The sequence below is a fragment of the Tachyglossus aculeatus genome, chromosome 1 (assembly GCF_015852505.1).
Source record: "Tachyglossus aculeatus isolate mTacAcu1 chromosome 1, mTacAcu1.pri, whole genome shotgun sequence".
Lineage (NCBI taxonomy): Eukaryota > Metazoa > Chordata > Mammalia > Monotremata > Tachyglossidae > Tachyglossus > Tachyglossus aculeatus.
In genome coordinates this window covers 102,613,267-102,637,363 of record NC_052066.1, presented here as the reverse complement: position 1 = coordinate 102,637,363, position 24,097 = coordinate 102,613,267, and the positions used below count along the sequence as shown (strand labels likewise).

The 24,097-nt window shown below is 47.1% G+C and overlaps 1 protein-coding gene across 2 annotated transcripts in view; it reads right to left on the bottom strand.

Annotated features, from left to right (window-relative positions):
• GYG1 (glycogenin 1) overlaps positions 1-23,181 on the bottom strand; it is a 45,650-nt gene extending 22,469 nt beyond the window's left edge. For both annotated transcript variants that reach the window (XM_038748233.1, XM_038748241.1), the window contains exons 1-5: positions 23,101-23,181; positions 19,378-19,513; positions 16,331-16,505; positions 15,386-15,548; positions 3,581-3,707 (exon numbers count right to left, since the gene is read on the bottom strand). In XM_038748233.1, coding sequence (XP_038604161.1) covers positions 3,581-3,707; positions 15,386-15,548; positions 16,331-16,505; positions 19,378-19,513; positions 23,101-23,107 — 608 coding nt within the window. In that variant the 5' untranslated portion in view covers positions 23,108-23,181. The remainder of the gene's footprint in view (positions 1-3,580; positions 3,708-15,385; positions 15,549-16,330; positions 16,506-19,377; positions 19,514-23,100) is intronic.
• Between the last annotated feature and the right edge of the window lie 916 nt (positions 23,182-24,097).

Sequence of the window (24,097 nt, the reverse complement as noted above, 5' to 3'; positions counted from 1 at the left end):
ATAATAATAATAATAATGATGGCATTTACTAAATGCCTATGTGCAAAGCACTGTTCTAAGCGTTGGGGAAGTTACAAGGTGATCGGGTTGTCCCACGGGGGGCTCACAGTCTTAATCCCCATTTTACAGATGAGGTAACTGAGGCACAGAGAAGTGAAGTGACTTGCCCAAAGTCACACAGCTGACAATTGGTGGAACAGGATTTGAACTCATGACCTCTGACTCCAAAGTCCGTGCTCTTTTCCACTGAGCCACGCTGCTTCTCTGCTTATGGCTATCAAGAGAAGCAGCGTGGTTAAGTGGCAACAGCATGGGCTTGGGAGTCAGAGGACATGGGTTCTAATCCCGCCTCCGTCCCTTGTCTGCTGTGTGACCTTGGGCAAGCCACTTCATCATCATCATCATCATCAATCGTATTTATTGAGCGCTTACGGTGTGCAAAGCACTGTACTAAGCGCTTGGGAAGTCCAAGTTGGCAACATATAGAGACAGTCCCTACCCAACAGTGGGCTCACAGTCTAAAAGGGGGAGACAGAGAACAAAACCAAACATACTAAAATAAAATAGAATAGATATGTACAAGTAAAATACTTCACTTCTCCATGTGTCAGTTATCTCAGCTGTAAAATGGGGATTAAAACTGTGAGCCCCATGTGGGACAACCTGATTACCCTGTATCTACACCAGTGCTTAGAACAGTGCTCAGTACATAGTAAGCGCTTAACAGATATTATTATTATGGCTGGAAAATGCTGGGGTATCTGTCTCTTGAGCCACAGGAGCTAAGACAAAAACAAGCATATTTCTGCCTACCAGAAAGGGAGGTGGGCACAGGCCAGCGCACCTGGCATGCCAAGTTCTTCAGCCCTCTGTTGCCCACTGTTGGGTGGGGACTGTCTCTATATGTTGCCAACTTGTACTTCCCAAGCGCTTAGTACAGTGCTCTGCACACAGTAAGCACTCAATAAATACGATTGATTGATTGATTGGTGGTCGGTCCCTTGGTTTTTCCTCAGGCAGGCACAGGGGCCTCCAGGAGAGGGTTCAACCACAGGAAAGGAGGCCCAACTGAATTTTCAAAGAGGCAGCCAGTGGCTCCTCCGCAGAGTGAGACAACCTGGCCTGGGGCCTAAACGCAAAGGCACAGCCAACTCTCCCCTCCCGCACCCAAATATAAGGACAAGTTGTCCAACTTGTAGTTCCCAAGCGCTTAGTACAGTGCTCTGCACACAGTAAGCGCTCAATAAATACGATTGACTGATTGATTGACAAGTCCTTTAAGGCTGTTCCACCCAAGGGAAAATTAGCCTATGTTTCGGGGGAAAAAAAACCAGTCTATCCACTGCTGCATCGGGGGAAAAAAAAAAACCAGTCTATCCACTGCTGTATAAGGGGAAAAAAAAAACCAGTCTATCCACTGCTCTCTGAGTCCAACTTGGCCCAGGGAGGTGGGGGAAGGGCCTTGGCCTTTGAGCAATAGTTCAGCTGTGGTGTCAACCCGGGAAGCTGCACAACTTAGAGAAGCTGCTGTGGCTCAGTGGAAAAGGGCCTGGGCTCTGGAGTCAGAGGTCATGGGTTCAAATCCCAGCTCTGCCAACTGTCGGCTGTGTGACTTTGGGCAAGTCACTTCACTTCTCTGGGCCTCAGTTACCTCACCTGTAAAATGGGGATTAAAACTGTGAGCCCCGCGTGGGACAACCTGATCACCTTGTAACCTCCCCAGCGCTTAGAACAGTGCTTGGCACATAGTAAGCGCTTAACAAATACCAACATTATTATTATTATTATTAACTCCAGCCCGGACACTGTACCTTTTGCCGGCCTGCTCCCTTGGTTGGCCCGCACACAGCGGCTCTTGTTAGACACCCAGAGGACCAGCTTGGCTTGATATGGAGTCCATGGGCCAATAACTGACCTGCTTCTTGAGTCAGTCATTTCATTCAATCGTATTTATTGAGCGCTTACTGTGTGCAGAGCACTGGACTAAGCGCTTGGGAAGTACAAGTTGGCAACATATAGAGACGGTCCCTACCCAACAGTGGGCTCACAGTCTAGAAAATATATTTGTATTTATTAAGTGTTTATTGCATGCAGAGCGCTGTACTAAGCACTTGGGAGAGTACAATATAACATTCAATCATCATCATCATCAATCGTATTTATTGAGCACTTACTATGTGCACAGCATTGTACTAAGCGCTTGGGAAGTACAAATTGGCAACATATAGAGACAGTCCCTACCCAACAGTGGGCTCACAGTCTAAAAGGGGGAGACAGAGAACAAAACCAAACATACTAACAAAATAAAATAAATAGAATAGATATGTACAAGTAAAATAGAGTAATAAATATGTACAAACATATATACATATATACAGGTGCTGTGGGGAAGGGAAGGAGGTAAGATGGGGGGGATGGAGAGGGGGACGAGGGGGAGAGGAAGGAAGGGGCTCAGTCTGGGAAGGCCTCCTGGAGGAGGTGAGCTCTCAGTAGGGCCTTGAATTCAATTGAATTCAATCATTCAACTGTATTTATTAAGCACTTACTGTGCACAGAGCGCTGTACTAAGTGCTTGGGAAAGTACAATACAGCAAAAAGAGTGACAATCCCTGCCCGCAAGGAGTTTGCAGTCTAGAGGAGGGGAGACAGATACCAATACAAATAAACAGACACCAATATAAATAAATGAAATTATGCCGACTTGTACTTCCCAAGCGCTTAGTATGCTGCTCTGCACACAGTAAGTGCTCAATAAATATGACTGAATGAATGAATACATAAATATATAACCCAAACAGCCTCCAGTGTTGATTCCAAGAAAGTGTCTAGCCTGGAAAGACCAAACTGGCCAGGAAGCCAGGCCAATTCTCCTCCTACTCCTCCCCTCCACATCACCCCCGCTCCCTCCCTCTGCCCTACCCCCCTCCCCACAGCACTTGTGTATATTTGTACATATTTATTACTCTATTTTATTAATGATGAGTATATAGCCATAATTCTACTTATTCTGATGGTATTGACACCTACTTGTTTTGTTTAATCATCTGTCTCCCCCTTCTAGACCGTGAGCCCACGGCTGGGTAGGGACTGTCCCTATATGTTGCCGATTTGTACTTCCCAAGCGCTTAGTACAGTGCTCTGCACACAGAAAGTGCTCAATAAATATGACTGACTGACTGAATGAATATATATCCATACATAAGTGCTGGGGGGGGCCGCAGGATGGGGAAAAGCAAAGGGAGCAAGTCAGGGATGCAGAAGGGAGTGGGAGATGAGGAAAAGTGGGGCTTAGTTTGGGAAGGCCACTTGGAGGAGATGTGCCTTCAAGAACAATATAAAAGACACATCCCCTGCCCACAATGACATTACAGTCTAGAGGGGGAGACAGACACTAATATAAATACAGTTACAGATAAGCCTCTTGCACATTTGGAAAGAATCTGACTGGTCCTTGAGGACAGAAAGGGGAACATTCTCAGCCCCCCCACATACCACAAAGGAATTGATTCGGAATTCAATCAACAGCCAGACATGCCCAAAAATCCATACAGACAGACATAAGCACTTCTCTGTTACTTACGCTTTAAATGCCGGGAGGTAAGAATATATAGAAATGCTGCTTAAGTTGTAAATAAATGGCAGGTGCTTGTTGATATCTGTTGTTGCCCAGTTGCTGAAAAAAGTGTTTAATAAGCCCTGGTCCCCACCTGAAAGACAAGTTTGAAATGGAATTAAAAATCAAACAACACTGACAGGTGGCTCCTTCGATACTCTGTCTTTCCACTTTTATCTTAATAAAACACGAAGAGCAATTTTTCATACCAGAGGTGGGGCGGGGGACGCCACAAATTAGGGAAACAGAGGACAACCAGATTGCGGGGGCCTCACCTGAAAAGGCAACACTGGCGGCCGTGGGCCTCCATTCTTCCGTAGGCCTTGGGTACCGCACTACAGTTGCCTGGTTTCCTCAGCCCACTTACTGTGGGCAAAGCACCATACAATACAATAATTACCTAATGGCTTATAATTATAATCATGATTTTTTTTTAGCACTTACGTGCCAAGCGCTGTTCTAAACACTGGGGTTAATCAGGTTAGACACAGGACCTGTCCTACATGGGGCTCATACTCTTAATCCCCATTTTAGAGAAGAGGCAACTGAGGCACAGAGAAGTGAAGTGACTTGCCCAAGGTCAAACAGCAGATGCGTGGAGGAGCCGAGATTAGAAACCAGGTCCCTCTCACTCCCAGGTCTGTGTACCTTCCACTAATCAATCAATCAATCAATCGTATTTATTGAGCGCTTACTATGTGCAGAGCACTGTACTAAGCGCTTGGGAAGTACAAATTGGCATCACATAGAGACAGTCCCTACCCAACAGTGGGCTCACAGTCTAAAAGGGGGAGACAGAGAACAGAACCAAACATACCAACAAAATAAAATAAGTAGGATAGAAATGTACAAGTAAAATAAATAAATAAATAAATAGAGTAATAAATATGTACAACCATATATACATATATACAGGTGCTGTGGGGAAGGGAAGGAGGTAAGACTAAGCTACACTGTTTCCCCATAATCAGATAATCAGGCCCCAAATGGGGTGCCCGGCCTAAGTCAAATGGAGAACAGGTGTTGGTGTGGGCAGGTAACATGTCTCCCAACTGTGTTATATGGTATTTTCCCAGGCACTTTGTAAAGTGCTCTGCACATAGTAAGCGCTCAATAAATACGACTGACTGATTGAATCCCCATTTTTGCAGATGAGGGAACCGAGGCACAGAGCAGTTAAGTGATTTGCCCAAGGTCACACAGCAGGCAAGTGGCAGAGTCAGGATTAGAACCCAGATCCAGATCCAAGCCTGTGCTCTTTTCACTAGGCCATGCTGCTGCTTCTCCATGGTGCTTCTTCTACTTTATTGAGCACTTACTGTTTACAGAGCTTACTGTGTACTAAGTGCCTGGGAGGGTAAAATATAGAATTGGTAGATATGTCCCCTGTCCACAGTGAACTTACAATAAAGGTGGTAGACATGATCCCTGCCCAGAAGGAGCCTAGTAGAGCTGGGGAGACAGATGGAGATTTTCCCTTTGGTTTACCTACGCTGAAAAGAACCAGCCACGTCACCACACCTCACCCCATCCCCCCAACTCCACAGTCCTCCACCCCCAGGAACGCACAGCGTGGCTCAGTGGAAAGAGCCCGGGCTTTGGAGTCAGAGGTCATGGGTTCAAATCCCAGCTCCACCTCATGTCTGCTGTGTGACCTTGGGCAAGTCACTTCACTTCTCTGAGCCTCAGTTACCTCACCTGTAAAATGGGGATTAAGACTGTGGGCCCTACGTAGGACAACTTGATCACCTTGTATCCCCCCGCAGCGCTTAGAACGGTGCTCTGCACATAGTAAGCGCTTAACAAATGCCATCATTATTATTATTATTATTATTATCTCCTCTCTGTGTAATCTCTTGCTCATCCCCCTACCCAAACTGGCTAAAGCAGAAGATGTGGTAAGCCTGGATCCTGGCAAGAGCCACCGCTGGCCCTAAGGTCAAAGGTCACAGCAGCTCTGGGCACAGCGACACTCCTCTCCAAAGGCAGCATTCACTAAGCCTCATCATCATCATCAATCGTATTTATTGAGCGCTTACTATGTGCAGAGCACTGTACTAAGCGCTTGGGAAGTACAAGTTGGCAACATAGAGAGACAGTCCCTACCCAACAGTGGGCTCACAGTCTAAAAGGGGGATCCTTTTTAACAGAAACGATGCTCAATGGGCAAAGTTTCCTCAGCCACCTCCAGGCAGAAAAACACGTTTTCTTCACCAGGGCTGTGATAAGCTTTCTTTCGTTCATTCATTCAGTGGTATTTACTGGGAGCTTACTATGTGCGGAGCACTGTACTAAGTGCTTGGGAGAATACAATGCAACAGAGTTGGCCGACGTGTTTCCTGCCCACAATGTTTAACTGGTCCGTGAAATAAAAGTTTCAAAATAAAAAGACCATTTACGTATGCATCAGTAACCACAGAATACCACATTTACTTCACTGTTCTGGACTGTGTCCAACCGGATTAGGTTGTACCTACCCCAACGCTTAGAACAGTGCCTGACACATACTAAGTGCTTAACTTAGTATGCAGCTTGGCTCAGAGAAGCAGCGTGGCTCATTGGAAAGAGCCCGGGCTTTGGAGTCCGAGTTCATGGGTTCAAATCCCGGCTCCGCCAATTGTCAGCTGTGTGACTTCGGGCAAGTCACTTAACTTCTCTGTGCCTCAGTTACCTCATCTGTAAAATGGGGGTTAAGACTGTGAGCCCCACGTGGGACAACCTGATCACCTTGCAACCTCCCCAGCGCTTAGAACAGTGCTTTGTACATAGTAAGTGCTTAATAAATGCCATTATTATTATTATTATTAGCAAATGCTGCGAGAAGCAGCATGGCCTAGTGGCACAAGCCCGGGCTTGGGAATCAGAGGACGTGGGTTCTAATCCTGGCTCTGCCACTTGTCTGCTGTGTGACCTTGTGCAAGTCACTTCACTTCTCTGTGCCCCAATTCCTTCAACTGTAAAATGGGGGTGAAGACTGTGAGCCCCATGTGGGACAGGGACTGTGTCCAATCCTATTATCTTTATCTACCCTAGCCCTTAGAACAGTGCTTGGCAAATGGTAAGTGCTTAACAAATGCTCTCCCAATCAGTAGCGTAACTACCTGCCCCAGTCTCAACAAAGACTGGGAGTGTGTCCTTTGCAAAGAGGAAGAGCAGAAGAGAGAAGGGATGGGAATTCACGACTCTAAATTTAAACATTTCCTAGCTGGACTTTCCTCTAAACCGCTGGTATGCTGTAACCTCCCCCAGCCCCCATTCTGTTGCTATTTTCCACAATCCTCTATGGTAGAGCCTGCTGACTGGCAACTACGGCTACCCTGCAGCGTTTTCCAGGACTGTCCCGATTCAGCAAACGTGACACAGAAATGACACGAGTATTACTGCTTGGGTAACTTTCCACTTTGAATGACGACTCAACTGACCTATTTCTCCTCTGACAAACTAGTGGACCGGACTATTCTCAACAGAGATGGATTTTCATGTTGTCTCACAGATGCCTTCCCCTTTTCTCACGTAACTTTGCCTTCTTTTCACTGTACCTATGTGCTAAGCATGCCGGTCACTAATTCGACTGATTCCTGAAATAAAATTAGACTCTACAGCCTACTAAAGGACTGGTTGAGTGTAGTGAAGGTAAGGAGAGCTAGGCTGGAGAGGCAGAAATAGTACTTATAAAATCTTGCTCCGCAGAGTTTTTCCCGACACTGCGTCTCCTAACCCATCAGACTCACTTGCCCCTTTGCCTGTGCACCATTTAATGCACATTAAATATTTTATTTAGTGTCAGCTGTCTGTGTGATTTTTCAATCTCCGGTGGCATCTCTAGTGTCTGCCTTCAATTCATTCCTTCATTCATTCGTATTTATTGAGCACTTACTGTGTGCAGAGCACTGTACTAAGCGCTTGGAAAGTACAATTCGGCAACAAATAGAGACAATCCCTACCCAACAATGGGCTCACACTAGAAGGTGGGGAGACAGACAACAAAACAAAACAAGTAGACAGGCATCAATAGCATCAACATAAAGAGAATTTCAGATATACACATCATTAATAGAGTAATAAATACATACATACGTAAACAGTTGCAAACTCCAAGTCCCAGTTCAGCCCAAATAACAGACTGTGGTTATCTTCAAACCACCTACCCACTAACCCGGTGAATCAAAGGTTGTGATCAGGCTTTCTTTCCATAAAAGAAGCAGTTCAGAAACATAGCTACTGTGTGGTAGCAGAAATGACTCATTTAAAACGGCCTACCGGGCAATGTCAGTGGCACTGGTGAAGTTTAGCAGAGGGTTGAGTTGACCTTCAGAGGCTTTGCCTAGAGCCCACGTGAGGAGAGACCATGACATTGAAACCAACAACAACGACACCAGTTTTGCCTCTCCCAAACTCAGAAGCGTCCAAGGAGCCTCCCGCCCCGCGGGGAAGAGCAGCTGCGGTTTGGCCAGCTAGAATCCTGTTTTGTTGTCCGTCTCCCCCTTCTAGACTGTGAGCCCGCTGTTGGGTAGGGACCGTCTCTATTTGTTGCCAACTTGGACTTCCCAAGCGCTTAGTACAGTGCTCTGCACACAGTAAGCGCTCAATAAATACGATTGAATGAATGAATGAAAATCCAGTTACGGCCCAGTCACCTCTGCTTTCAGACAAAGGGTTTCTCCCCTCCTCATCCTGCGCAATGTTGGCCGCCAGGGCCAAAGGATTCCAATCTGTCGAGCGGAAACGCATCTCTTCTCATAACAAGCCTCTTCCACCTAGAGCACTCTAAGCTCTTTGAAAAAACACTTAGTACAGTGCTCTGCACACAGTAAGCGCCGCTCAATATGATTGAATGAATGAAAACCAATCTTCTGAATTTCCTTAAAGCCTTACAAAATGTTTTCATGAGTTGGAAACAAGAATAGGGGTGCAGAGAGGGAAAGGGGGCAGGGTGTCATAGGGGGCATTTTATTCTTATTTTCCTAAAGCTGGAGCTTCTTTTATTAAGCCGACTGAGCACCCTATGCCCATGTTAGCAAGAAAACTGTACATAATAATAATGGCATTTATTAAGCGCTTACCATGTGGAAAGCACTGTTCTAAGCGCTGGGGAGGTTAAAAGGTGATCAGGTTGTCCCACGGGGGGCTCACAGTCTTAATCCCCATTTTACAGATGAGGTACCTGAGGCCCAGAGAAGTGAAGTGACTTGCCCAAGGTCACACAGCTGACAATTGGCAGAGCCGGGATTTGAACCCATGACCTCTGACTCCAAAGTCCATGCTCTTTCCACTGAGCCACGCTGCTTCTCGCATGGTGAAAGGACTTCAAAATGGAGACGCTGATGGGTTCAAAACCAAATATCAACCCAAATTGGGTGCATGTGTAGAATCATTTGCTTTAAAGATTTAGAACAGGAGAGTTGGTCTCTATTTGGTATTCCTTCCAGGCAGCAGACTGCTTGGATGGGCCTCTATCTGGGTGGCAGGCAGAGAACTTGGAATCACTGGTGCCAACGGAAGAATGGCTCCCTGCTAATAAAGGCTTAGAAACCCATAGACAGAGCAGACAGTGAGGCTCATCCATCACTGAACCTAGTGTTGGCTTCACTTTTATGAATGTGCTAGATTCTGCAGCAAGAATAGCCTTTAGGCTGATTTGGGGGCTGATTTGAACCTTGTCCCCCAATAATGATAATAATAATAATGATGGTGATGATGGCATTTATTATGCACTTACTATGTGCTGAGCACTGTTCTAAGCGCTGGGGTAGATACAAGGTAACGAGGCTGTGAGCCCATGTGGGGCTCACAGTCTTCCTCCCCATTTTACAGATGAGGGAACTGAGGCACAGAGAAGTCAGTGACTTGCCCAAAGTCACACAGCTGATCAGTGGCAGAGCCAGGATTAGAACTCATGACCTCTGTCTCCCAAGCCCGGGCTCTTTCCACTATGCCACGCTGCAGGCTTTACCAAGGAAGCAGGAGATGATGAAGTGAAGGATGGGGAGGGACAATTAACTAAGGGCTGAGATTGGACACTGTGGCACGAACTACAGCATTTATTGCCTAATGCTGTCACTTCCTGGAGCCCCTAAAATTATTTCTCTAACTCTGCCACCAGGCTCTCACTCCAGTCGGTCAGAGCGATCTTCACGCCAGATGCCTTATGCTTGACTAAATTTGGCTCACATCACCCTTCCTCTCCCTCCAGCCCTGACCCCTGATCACATGCTTAACAAATGGAGGTAACTATTGTTAAAATTAGCTTTTCAAAAAAAAGATAAGTGATAGGTTCAAACCTGAGGGCTCAAAATTATATGGCTCTGTGCCTTTGAATGAAATGTAACAATTAAGACGGTTACTTAACTGTCATTTTTAGTCAGGTAATATTGGCTAACTGCAGCAAAGATGGGGCTTATGTGATTAGCCACTGGATTTAGGGCTATGGCTTCAAAGGGGAAAAAAATAATTTGCTTCTGCCAGCGTGATTGGGTCTGCCTATTTAGGCTGAATGGAAAACGGAGTAACACTTTGCCCACAGCCCAGTGCTGTACAAGGTCAGACATCTTAGCCACCAAGAAACATTCATGCGGTCAGGAAGTTACACACTAGAGAGTGACTCGGAAGACCTATTGGTCACGGCCTAAGGAAATGTGCAATTGAACAGGTGACAGGTTGGCGATGTTGATTTTGAATGCAGTTACTGGAAGAGACACTTGTAGAGTCTGTAGCTAAACTGTTCACGGGGCAAGACAGAGGAGCCACACCCTTTGGCTATTTTTATTTGTTTAGACTTTGTATTTTACAGAGAGAAGCCCTTCTACTTTGTCTAAACCACTCAGCAGGTTAGTTTCATTAGTGAAGCAAACAGGTGCTGGGAGCATACAGCATAATCGGTAGCAAAGAGGTGGGCAGCCACAAACCCATTTTATTAACCACTGATTCCCGTGGAGTGTCAGCAAGTACCATTCTAACTCCATTTGCTTGGGGAATGGATGAGGCTGAACACAGGCTTTTGGTGCAGGGGGTGGAGGGGGGGGGAAAATGAGGAAAATGAGAGAGAGAGAGAGCTGCAGAGAGCTCTCATGTTGATGTTGCAGCCTCTAAGTGTAAGCTTGGAAAGAAGATGCTGCTTTGACACACAAATGCTGTTGGAGTAACAGGAAAATATCCACATAGCTACTGATTTTGTCCTGAATGATGGAGAGAGGTCAAGTCCACTGTACTTTTTGAGTGCTTACTATGTTCAAAGTACTGTTCTAAGCACTTGGGAGAGTACAACAGAACAGGGGTGGTTGACGCATTTCCTGCCCACAACAAGCTTACAGGCAAAGTGGGAATTTCAGAAATAGGTAAGGAATTTATAGCTCACTTTTGAAGAAGTGAGTGGAAAAAAAGATGTCCAGGATTTAAGTGACGGGGTTTAGTAGGTAAAAGTCCTCCTATGTTAATTCAGCGTCCATAACACCTGCTTGTCTTTACGACATTTGGTTTAATGACTGCACTTTATTGAAGCTAAAAAACAAAAAAAACCCTACAGCTGTGGCCTATCTGAATCAAAAGCATACTTAAAGCTTGTCCAAAGGCTAGCTTGAAAATTAAAAACTTTTACCAAACCTCTCTACCACAATGTCAAAGTTGTATCACTGACCAAAAACTGTTACACAAATGGGAAATGAGTCAGTATTACACCCAATTTGTTTCACAAGTTCTTGGCACTGCATATGAAATAGGGAAACCTTGACTGGTTTTACATGGAAGTAAAAAGAGCACTACCAAGCAATATTGTCTTACTAGATATTTGGAGGAAAAAAGTTCACTTTAAAATAACCTTTACTTCAATTGTAATTACTGAGCACTTACTCTGTGCAGAGCACTGTACTAAGCACTTGGGAAGTACAAATCGGTAATATCATTATATAGATAGTGATACTAAACAGTTGCTAAAACCTAGTGGCTTAACGGAGAGGATCTTCCAGACCTGTCCTTTTTAAAGGTTTATTTTGAGGTTGAGCAGACAGTTTAGGAAGTAGCAAACCTGCAGTGACTGATCCCAACGGACAACTGATGCCTCACTATCTTTTTACATATGTACAGGTGTTTGAAAATGGACACCATTTAGTGGTTTGCCAGCTAAAACCAACATTTTCTACTTAGTAAATATAAATGCATTTGAAAGGTGTTGGTTGAATTAGGTACAACAGCTCAGATTAATTTGTTTCAGACTCCCCTTAAAAAAGCTTTACCAGGCATTAGATGACTATCCATCCTAAAATAATAATAGTAATAACAATTAAAATTATAATATTTCTTAAATGCTTACTGTGTAGCAAACACTGAACTAAGTGCTGGGTAGATATGGGATATTCAGGCCCCACATGAGGTTCACAGTAAAGTAGGAGGGACAGTAGGTAATCAGTTCCCATTTTGCACATGAGGGAACTGAGGCCCAGAGAAGTTAAGTGACTTGCCCAAAGACTCAGCAGACAAGTAGCAGAGCCAAAATTAGAAACCGGGTGCTCTGACTCCCAGCCCTGTGCTCTTTCCACTAGGCTACGCTGCTTCTCACCAAGTGATTGCTGAATGAATCCCATCCTTAGCACTGTTAGGGGGAAATTTTACCAGTTTTGAAAAAAGGCAAGTGGGATTATTTTCTAGAATTCCTACCAGCAAGGACTTCCGGAATTCATTCAGCAAGTTGATAATTCAGACACCATAAGATCAATTCTTTGGGTTTTTTTTATATAAAGCTGGCCTCTTTACTAATTTTGCATTGTTCACTACTGTGACACCAAATACTGTTGAGGACAGACATCAGAAGACACGCTGTTATCTGAAGGATATAACCTGACTTTGAAGGTGGGTGTTTGAAGAAGAGTAGAAGTAACTGCACTCACACTGAACTGGAAGCAGTTAAACTCACAAGTTTGTATGATCAGAAAATCATCTCTCATGTGGAAAGGAAAACTGGCAGTTCTAAACCAAGTTGAAAAAAAAAAAGAGGGTTCCACATACAATAATAAATGCTTATTAATGTCCCAGTCACCGTTGCTTTAAAGCAACCAACCGTACACAATTTTTCAGATGCCACTGGTTGGTATGCATGAGTCATTTGCTTTTTAAGGGATTGCTTCTAACTGTGTTCTAGGAGTAGAGAGAACACGCACTGAAGAGACACAAAGTTATTTAAGAATTCACTTGATAATTCTTTTCCATGAAACTCTGATAAAGGAAAAAAAAAATTCCAAAGCCTGAATGGAACTGAAGTGTTCATTCTGAATGATGACCAAATTTAGAAGTTCAGGATAGCCCTTCTCTACAAATCCCTAGGCAGGGCTTCTCTTCCAGACAAGCCCTTGATTTGAACTCTTTCAAAGGTGGTAACGGAGGGGAGGGAGGGAAACTGAGGAGGATAGTGTTTTCTGACAGTTGCTGTTTTAATAATAATAATGGTATTTCTTAAGCGCTTACTATGTGCAAAGCACTGTTCTAAGCGCTGGGGAGATTACAAGGTGATCAGGTTGTCCCACGAGGGGCTCACAGTCTTAATCCCCATTTTGCAGGTGAGGGAACTGGGGCACAGAGAAGTGACTTGCCCAAGGTCACACAGCTGACAATTGGCGGAGCTGGGATTTGAACCATGACCTCTGACTCCAAAGCCCGGGCTCTTTCCACTGAGCCAATTCCCTTCCTCTGACATTTTAATGAACCTTACACTGGGAATTCAGCTCCTCTAGAACTTGGGGTTACCTTCTTGACTGACCCCACGACAAGAAAAACTGGCATTATAGTATTCATGCCTCAACCACGTCTGCGCACATGTGCACAACTGCTTTTCTGACACTGCATCACATTCAATCCAGACAGCCATGTGCTACTGGAAGAGTTCCAGAATTCCCTTAACAGTGGTCTATCCCAAATGCTTGGGGAAAACGTGCTGACTGAGTGTTCTTTTGTTTCAAAGAATTTGCCTCTGCAACATCGTTAAACAAGTTTCACTTGGAGATTAAAATAAAATAAATAAAATAAAAAGGGATTTTTTAGTAGCCATGAGGAGTAGCTTTTATGTGTATAGCCTTTTGAATTTAGGTGCAATGACAACAGTCCTTATGATGTCCCACAGCTGGAATAAAGCTGTCAGTGGGATAGCAGTAATAACAGTAAATGCTTACTATGTGCACAACACTGTACTAAATACAGTAAAGTGCTTAGTATAGTATTATGCACACAGTAAGCACTCACTAAATATGATTGATCGGGAAAAAAAATACACAGGAGGAAATTCAGTATGGTCTCTGTCCTTCTGGGGATAACAATGGAACCCTGTGGCTCTAAATCACTCACAAACAAAATCTGCTTAGCTTGGACAGGGCTATTAGCTATTATTCACAGCCACCAATCAGGGAAAATTCCTATTCGGTACCTCCATAAGTAAGAGGGTCCCTACAGTGGAATTCCTGTATCGATAAGTAGTTCAACTTCTTAAACACTTCTCCCCTTTCCCACTCCCTAGTCGGACGTGTTCTATCCAGATTTCCTCTTTGGCCTAATACTGGCCCTAGCTTGCCCATCCCAACACTCGTAATACTGATATTTGTTAAGCGCTTTCTACGTGCCAAGCACTGTTCTAAGTGCTGGTGTAGATTCATGTAATCAGGTTGGACACAGTCCATCCTACCTCAGGCTCACAGTCTAAGTAGGAGGGAGAATCCCCATTCTACAGATGAGAAAACTGACTTACAGAGAAATCTTTTGTTTGTGTTTTTATTACTAGTACTTGTTAAGCGCTTACTAAGAGCCAGACACTGTACTAAGCACTGGGTAGATACAAGGTTGGAAACAGTCCATGTCCCACACGGGACTCACAGTCTTAATACCCATTTTACAGACGGTGTAACAGGCAGAGAAGTGAAGTGACTTGTTCGAGGTCACACAGCAGCCAAGTGGCAGAGCCAGGATTAGAACGCAGGTCCCTCTCACTCCCAGGCCTGAGCTCTTTCCACTAGGCCACACTGCTCCTTCTGTCGGGTGGATGTAGACATGCCAAGGATACTGGACTCTGAGTTACAAAACCCTTTTGCTTTCCTTGTCTTTATTGCTGCCCATCTTTTTATTCTTTCATCTTTCCTACTATGTCTGTTGCAAATAGACTGGGAGCCTCTTGAGAAACAGGGACTGTGTTTAATTTTCACCTGCGCCTTCTCACCTCCGCCTTGCACTTAGAATAGTGCTCTGCTCACACATTAAGGGTTTAATAAATACTGTTATTACTACTGTTACCACTTCTTTGTCTTTTCTATCCCTCTACTATTGGCAGGCTCCAGCTTATTGCCCTACAGGGGCTCCTGCCCCTTGGGTGCCACCTGAATTCAAAATGAAAAGGATCTGAACCATCACGAGATGCCCACTATGAGAAAGAGAGAGAGCATGCGTGCCTGCATATGCACGCAATGGTCACATCACGAAGCAGCAGCATTTTGCTGGAGGTTTCTAAAGGACTGCCTTAATTATAAGGACTATATTTTTATGGTATTTGTTAAGTACTTACTACATACCAGGCACTGTACTAAGCCCTGGGGTAGGTACAAGCTAATCAGGTTGGACACAGTCCATGTCCCACATGGGCTCACGGTTTTCATTCCCATTTTATAGATGAGGAAACTGAGGCACAGAGAAGTGAAATGACTTGCCCAGGGTCACAGAGTAGAACCCAGGTCCTTCTGACTCCAAGGCCACTAGGCCACGCTGCTTCTCGACTATTCCCACAGTTTACCAGAAACCGATACATACCATCAAAGCTGCCTTTCTCCGAAGCATGCTGCAGCAGCTGGTTGTAGGTCTCAATGGAAGGCCGATAAACAAAGACTCCTGAATTGAAACAGTCAGGCCAGCCTGGATCTGGGGCAGCGGACAACTCTTCTCTCTCAAAAATTTCATCAATGTTTGCCAAAACCTAGTAAGACGGAAAGGCCAAAAAATCACTCCTTTGCCCTCGAGGTTTTCACCGCACCACGTCTTGATGTATCTTTTTTAATCACTTCCCCGCCCCACCGTCCCCGCGGAGTCTGCGGTAGGTTTCCACCTCCAAAAGTGACAGCTCAGAGAGGCCCCTTTGTCCGGCTTCTTTGCCCCTTCTATTTTAAGAAGGGGTAATGTGTTTTCAGTCGGTCTTAGCAGCATTCCTCTGTTTGAGCGGTAACAGGGCCCAGTTATTAGACCAGAGAAAGCTGTGTTATCTGGGGCTCGAGAGACCACATAGTTCCAGGGAGGTGGACCTCCGAACGGACCACGGTGTCCCGTCCTCTCCTCTCCCGGGCAGGGAGGAGGTGGGGGAAGTCAAGCTGAACGCAGTTCCCCAGGGGCCTGCTGGAGCCAGGGGCCTCAGAGCAGGGCTTTCATGAGCAACCTTGAGGTGGGCCTTAGCTAATCTGATTTGGACACTTTTTGGCACCAAGGTGCGGAGTGGGGAAAGTTTCTAGGGGCTGGGCCCCACCCAGGGAGAGCTGAATCCAGTTGGTCCGTGTTCCTAGTCTCTGCAGAGGCTTTATTTCTCAGCTCACGCTGGCCCTCTGTGTGACCGTGCAAAGCCCTCTGTTGGGAGCAGTTCTCTGGCACGGCCCGGACTCTTAATGAGCCGGCGTTTGACTCCTCGGCACCTCCCATTTCCCAAGCAAGCCGGAGAACAAGCATCTTTCTGTGGATATATCGCACACCCTCATCGCACCCGCTACTCACCAGTGTATCTGCATCCATGAAGACACATTTTGAATACTGAGTTAGGGACCAGCAGTGGAGTTTTGTTAACGTGACGCCCAGCTCGGGTCTTTTCATTAAGGCTAGGTGGGCGGAATCCCCACTGTCCAAGACATCTACCAAAATGACTTCATCATAGATCTTTTCTAAAACTTTCCTGTTGAAACAGAGTCCAGTTACTAAGGCTCAACACTTTAACAAGACAGAACACTTGACCACGCTCCGGTCCCATCCTGAAACTCAGGGTAATTCTTTCTCGGGGTTCGACTGAAGGTTTAGAACACAATTTCCCACGGGATCTTGCAAAGCTCGGGGCAGTTAGCAAGAGAACGGTTACTGCTCTTAACAATTTGTATTTACCAGGTGGGATCGTTCTTGGTTTCCCAATGAGTCATAAACTATCATTTTATTTCCTAGATGTAGAGTTGTAGGGAAGGATTATTTTAGCAGATGCTACTAAAATGCACATGGGGTAATCCAGCGCCAAGATGGCAGGTTGGACTTTTAAATTGTCTTTTTTCCACCCATTTAGGAGAGGAGAATATAAAAGCATGTGGCCATTTCTTTCCCCAACCCCACCACTCATACAAGTCAAGAAATCAATGAATTCCAATTCCCCGACTAAACTCTTATTTCCTCTTACCCCACCCTCTTCTGTGTTACCCTTGCACCCTTAATCAAATCCCTCCCTCAGCCCCTCAGCACTTATGTACATATCCATAATTTATTTATTTATATGTCTGTCGCCCACACTAGAATGCAAGCTCGTTGTGGGCGGAACATGTCTCCCAACTCTGCTCTATTGTACTCTCTATTGCTCTGCACACAGTAAGCATGCAATATGATTGATTCCAACTGGAGAATATTTTCTGGACTATTCAGTCAAGAAGCCCAGTTTTGATTTATTTTGCACTACAAGGCAGGGTTGTGGGTCCTCACACCAAAAACCTGCACCTGTAGAAATTAGTCCTCAGAGCTGAATATAAAAAGAAGTCCTTGAGAAAAGAAGAAGGCAAAAAAAAAAAAGCAAAGCAGCACACAGGATTGCCTGTATGCCTGTTTTTTCCTCAATATCACAATAAGTACAGGCTAGTGGTAGTAAACCATTTAGACGCAGTGTTGTCTAGTGGAGAAAGCGCAGGCTTGGAAGTCAGAAGGGCCTCCCACTCTGCCACTTGTCTGCCTTGGGGCCTTGGGCAAGTCACTTCACTTTCTGTGCCTCAGTTACCTCATCTGTAAAATGGGGATTAAGACTGTAAACCCCATGTGAGAATGGACTGTGTCCAACTTGATTAGCTTGTATCTACCCTTGTACTTACTGAGTACAGGGCCTGGAGTATATCTAGCGCTTAAATACCCTAAAAAAACCTAGTATTTATTAAGCCCTTCTGTGTGCAGAGCACTGCAAAGGCAAGGTAAATGGACCCCGCCCTCAGAGTAGTTAATTAAATGGGGAAATAGGCAGATAGAAATTATTTACAAAAAAAAAAAGGGAGCAGAAGAAGGTTGTAACTGGTAGAAGCATACGAAATAGCTGCATATACACACATACACTTGCGCATGTAAATACCTAAGCGCTACTGGTAGCGGTTGGATTGATGGGATTTGCAAAATGGGAATTAGCTAGGGAAGTCTTGTTTGGAGGTGGTGGCATATTTAAGAAGGATTTTGAAAACTTGAAGAGCTCAAGTCTGGAGGATCTAAACAGCAAGTGAGCTCCAAGCAAAAGGAACAACATGAATAAGGGCGTGAGAGAGGGGAGATTCCAGAACAAAAGCACAATTACAAAAAGTACTTGGGAGGCCCAACTCTGTTATAGTCTACTTTCCCAAGTGCTTAGTATGGTGCTCTGCACACAGTAAGTGCTCAATAAATACCACTGATAGAGTGAACAGTGCAAGTGCCAGTGGTGCAATGGATGATCCCTTTTAGACTGTGAGCCCACTGTTGGGTAGGGACTGTCTCTATATGTTGCCAATTTGTACTTCCCAAGCACTTAGTACAGTGCTGTGCACACAGTAAGCGCTCAATAAATATGATTGATGATGATGATGATAGCATGTCTGACTATGCACCAGAAGACTACAGGTTCGACTCCTCACTGGTTCAATTTCTTATTGAGACTGTGAGCCCCACGCAAGACAGGGACTGTTCCAACCCTATTTGCTTGTATCCACCCTAGTGCTTGGCACACAGTAAGCACTTAAGTACCAGAATTATTTTTATTATAATGGTATTTGTTAAGCGCTTACTATGTGCCAGGCACCGTTATAAGCGCTGGGGTGGATACAAGCAAATCGGGTTGGACACAGTCTCTGTTCCACATGGGGTAGATACAAAGTAACAAGGGTGTCCCACATAGGGCTCCCAGTCTCAATCCTTGTTTTACAGATGAGGTAACTGAGGCCAAGAGAAATGAAGTGACTTACCCAAGGTCACACAGGAGACAATTGGCAGAGATAAGATTAGAACCCGTGACCTTCTGTCTCCCAGGCCCATGTTATGTGGAAAGATGCAACACCCATTAAAGATGGAGAAACCTAGTAGAGCGTTTTGAAGCCTTGCGGAATCGCGCTCAAGTTAAATTAGGGCGGCAAGAGCAGCTACAAGGGGTTGTTTTAAAAGAAGTGTTCACAACTATTAAGTTTTAATTAGAGGGTGCCATGCTTAGCGTTTCAGGAAGAACAAATACTGCTGTCGACAGGGCTCTCTGACCCTTCTCCCAGTTAGAATGCAAGAGTGATACCTTACACCAATGCTGAGGCCCAAGGAAACAAAAAAAGAACCCATTAAGAACAACTGCAAATTGAACGTACCCTCACTCGAAAATAGAATTCATCAACTTTATTCATTAAGAAAATCTCGGCCACAAAAACCTCTCTCTGGTAAATTTGGCCCTTCTCAACACCGATGGGTACCACCCACAACTTTGTGCGGTGGGAAGGAGCCTGGCCAAAACTCAAACTGAAGCCAAAATGAAGCAAAAATATTTGGCCCGAATGTACCAGAATGGCAAATAAATTCCTTACCTCATCGAGTCCGAGACCTGAGGAGTTATGAGCACAGTTAACTTCTTTGTTGTTCTATGGAGCTGCAGTGAAGAGCCCAGCACAAGTGCCCCTTTCACATACGTGTCATTTGTGGTGAGCGTCACGAATGAATGGTCTTAATGGAAAGAAAAACCTATGGTGATTACCTTATCTTGGCCAAAAATTTACAAAAAAAAAAAAAAGCCACAATAATTCACTTTCATTAAAATAAATGTTGTGAGGAGTGGGAATAGCTAAAGACTGATGAAAGTAACTCTGTTCATTTTTACTATTACCCTGTTTTTAACAAAGCTCCTCTTTCCAGGAATGAGGAAGGGAAGCAGTGTGGCCTAGTGGAAAGAGCACAGACTTGGGAATTAAAAGACCTGGGTTCTAATCCTGTCTCAGCCACTTGCTTGCTATGTTACCTTGGGCAAGTCACTTAACTTATCTGTGCCTCAGTTTCCTTATCTGCAAAATGAGAATTAAGTAGCTGTTCTCCCTTCTACTTGGAATGTGAGCTCCATGAGGTACGGGGACTGTATGACTAGATTATTTCATATCTACCTCAGCGTTAGTAGGGTGCTCGGCATATAGTAGGTACTTAATAAATGCCACTATTATTATCACATGAAAGATCAAAGGACCAAATGCAGAAACGGACCTGCAGCATCCCTTGTTTCACTACAGTGACAGGGCGCTCTGTTGAAAGGGCCCAGGGGCCCTCAGGAACTTCAGGGTTGTCTGGGAGAAGAGGAGGAATCAAATCTATAACCTTGTTCTAACATTCCAGTCACCCTGAAGTAGTAATAGCATTCACAGAGCAACCATCAGGTGCAATGAAATTAGCACTTTGGGAAACTTTAAAACAAGCAAATGACATACACCCTGCCCACACGGAGCTTTCCAGTCTAATGGGTGAGGTGGACATAAAAGTATTTTCAGGCAAAGTAATCAAAACAATTAATAGCAAGTATACTTGGATACACATATCTTCATATAAACTGAGGATAAGTCCACAGGTGCTAGAGATGGATAATGGATTCATGTGTCTCGGGGTTCTGGGAGATTGACTGGGGAAGGCATTTTGGAGGGAGAAGGTGGGCTTCCAGGAGGGCAAGGGCCTGTCGGATTTGGGGAGGGAGGGAGTTCTGTGGCAGGGAAACATCATGAGTAAAGAGGAAGGAGGAATGGGCTGGAGAGGGCCCTATTGGGATGGGAAGGTTAACAGTTGACTAAGCTTCTGCTACCCCATATGTTATTTATTTTCAAAATGAAACAGGCTAACCCCAGGAGAGGAGTTCTTGGTCATTTCATTAAGATGTCAGGTGGCAAATTCTACTTCTCCCATGCTGAAGAACAGCAAGGCCTAGTGGAAACAGCACGAGCCTCGGAGTCAGAGGACTTGGGTTCTAATCCCAGATCTGCCAGTTGCCTGCTGTGGAACCTTGGGCGAGTCACTTAATTTCTCCCTGTCTTGATTTCCTCATATGTAAAATAGGAATTCAATGCCCATTTTCCCTCCTACTCAGACTGTAAGTCCCACGAGGAACAGGCACCGTATCTGACCTGATTAACTTGTATTCTCCCCTGTGTTTAACAATAATAATAAGCAATAACAAAATAAGAAGAAAGTGGCTGAAACCAGATGAAAAATCAAAACAACAATAAGCAATCAACCCGAATCCACACCGTTGGAGAGATAATAATAATAATGATAACGATGGTATTTGTAAAGTGCTTACTATGTGCCAAGCACTGGCGAGATCACAGCCCCAAGTCCTTTTTCCAGACCCGAAGCTTCCAGCGCAGAGTCTGCCAGAATTGAGACATGCTCTACCTGACAACCACCTTTGGTCCATCCCCTCTAGACCCTGTTCCAAACCCTCTGATTCTGTCTATAAGTTTAGAGTGGGCACTATTGCATAGCTACTTGATCTTCTGGAGTTTTTTCGGATGGGTGGGCGGGGGCAGGGAGGTAAGCAATGGCTTAGGTAGATACCATGAGACTGCTATCACTGTGGTTGCTGCATAAATAGGACCCGGGACGATGCCTCACGGGGTTGTGGCAAGCGTCTCCAGTCCTGATGGCAAGGGGGGCGGGGGGAGAGGAGGGCAGGGGAGAGGAGGGCAGGGGAGAGGCTCACCAGAGAGGTGAAGCTGAACCCCTAACCCATGACTGACTGCTAGCAGCAGGGAGTGGGGCCCCTGCCATGACACCAGCCGATAAGCACACCAGGCTCCCCCTCTATCCCAGCAGACACCCTCTGCGCAGCTCAGCACTCCCTCCTCACCCCCCACGGATGAACTTGCCCACCCCAAGGGATCTCCTAAGAAGGACCAGATCAGCCCCTATCCCTCACCATGCCCATCCTGGGGGGGGGGGGGGGGGATTGGGGGGACGAGCATTTTCCCGAGGCTCCTCCGTCCAGGGGAATCTCCCGGGAGCCGGGGGTAGTCAGAGGATAAGATGCCCATCAAGGTCAGGGAGGATCTGGGAATGTTGGAAGAAAGGGAAGACAAGGGGCCTTGGGGTATGAGGGGGGGTGCGGGTGGCTCCGGCATGGGGTTTGGATGGGGAAGGGGAAGATGGGGGGGGGAAGGGAGGATGGGGGGGAAAGGGAGGATGGGGGGGGAAAGGGAGGATGGGGGGGAAAGGGAGGATGGGGGAAAGGGAGGATGGGGGAAAGGGAGGATGGGGGAAAGGGAGGATGGGGGAAAGGGAGGATGGGGGAAAGGGGATGGACGATAGGGGGAAGGGGATGGACGATGGGGGGAAGGGGATGGACGATGGGGGGAAGGGGATGGACGATGGGGGGAAGGGGATGGACGATGGGGGGAAGGGGATGGACGATGGGGGGAGGGGATGGACGATGGGGGGAGGGGACGGGGGAGGGGATGGGGGACGGGGAAGGTGGGGGAGAAGGGGAAGATGGGGGAGAAGGGGAAGATGGGGGGAAGGGGAAGATGGGGGAAGGGGAAGATGGGGGGAAGGGGAAGATGGGGGGAAGGGAAGGGGAAGACGCGACGAAGGGGAAGACCCGAGAAGGGGGAAGGGGTTTCCATAGCAGCCTTAGCGTTCTGTCCTCGGGAGGCTTTGGGGGGGGGGGGCTCCCTGGGCCAGGCTGGGCCAGTGGTGGGCCCCGCTGGAGCCTGGCCGAGCGGGTGGGGACGGGGGACGGGGGACGGGGGCGGGTCCCAAACAGGCCCCCGGTTCCTTGCGGACGGAGAAGGGGGCCGCGGGGGGGGGGGCCACCCCCCCCACACCCCCGCCCCCCGCCTGCCTGCCTGCCCGGCCGTCCGCCTGAGCCCTTTCCGTCCGGACTACAGGTAGGGCCCAGCCGGGGCCCCCGCACTCTGCTCCCGCCCAGACGCCTTTTAAAGGGGCCCGGGGGGCCGGGAGACGGTGCGTCCTGCCCCGCTCCGCCGGCCCCGACCCGGGCCCGGGCCCCCGGACTGAGGAGTCCCCGGGGGGAGTCCCCGGAGGCCCCGGGTCCCGGTCCGGGCGGGCGGCCTCCCTGCCTCCCTCCCGCGGGGCTGCGGAGGCGCTCGGGCCGCTCCGAAAGGGACCCCCCCCCCCCCTGCCGGGACCGGCCCACGATACGGGGCCTCGGGGGGTCTGTGTGTGTCCGTGTGTTGGGGGGGGGGAGCCCCGCCCCGCCCCGCCCCCCCCCCCCGCCGAGGTCTGGCTCCGTGCGGGCGGTGACGGTCGGGGGCCCCTACCTGCCATGGTGTGCGGGGGGCCGCGGCGGGGATCCGGGCAGGACCTGGCAGAGCCGCCGCCGCCGCCACCGCCGTCACCCCTGGGATGGAGCGGGCTACAGAGCCGCCCCCGCCCCCGCCCCCGCCTTATAGCCGCACGGGCCGTCACGTGCCCCCGGACCCCGCCCCCCTCGGGGCTCGGGGCCGAGGCAGCGCGGGGGGACGTAGGATTGGGGACGGACGGACGGACGGACACGCATCGTATAGGGGCGCCCTTATCCGCCCTCCCGCCCTCATCTTCGGCCTCTTTCCCTCTCTCCTCCTCCTCCTTCTCCTCTTCCTTCTCCTTCCTTTCTTCCTTCTTTTTCTTCTCCTCCTTCCTTTCTTCCTTCTCCTCCTCCTCTTCCTTCTCCTTCTCCTTCTTCTTCTCCTCCTTCCTCTCCTTCCCTCCTCCTCCTCCTACCTCCTGCTCCCCCTTCTATCCTTCCTTCTTCCTTTCTTCTTCTCCCTTCTTTCTTCTTCTTCTTCCTCTCCTCCTCTTTCTTCTCCTTCCTTCTTCTCCTTCCTTCTTCCCCCTTCCTTCTCTGTTCCTCCTTTCCCCTTCCTTCTTCTTCTCTCTTCCTCCTTTCTTCTTTTTCTTCTCACTTTCTTCTTTCTTCCTTCATTCATTCAATCATATATACTGAGCGCTTACTGTCTCCTCCTTCTTCTTTCTTCTTCTCCTCCTTTTCCTTCCTTCTTCTCCTTCTTCCTTCTTTCTTCTTCTTCTCCCCTTCTTCTCCTTCTTCCTTCCTTGTTCTTCTCCCTTCCTTCTTCTTCTTCTCCCCTTCCTTCTTCTTCTTCTTCTTCTCCCCTTCCTTCTCCTTCTTCCTCTTCTTCTTCTCCTTCCTTCTCCTTCTTCTAAGTCTTCTTCTTCTATCCTCCTTTCTTCTTTTTCCTTCTTCCTTTCCTCCTCTTCCTTCCTCTCCTCTTCCTTCTCCTTCCTTCTTCTCCTCCTTCTTCCTTCCTTCTTTTTCAT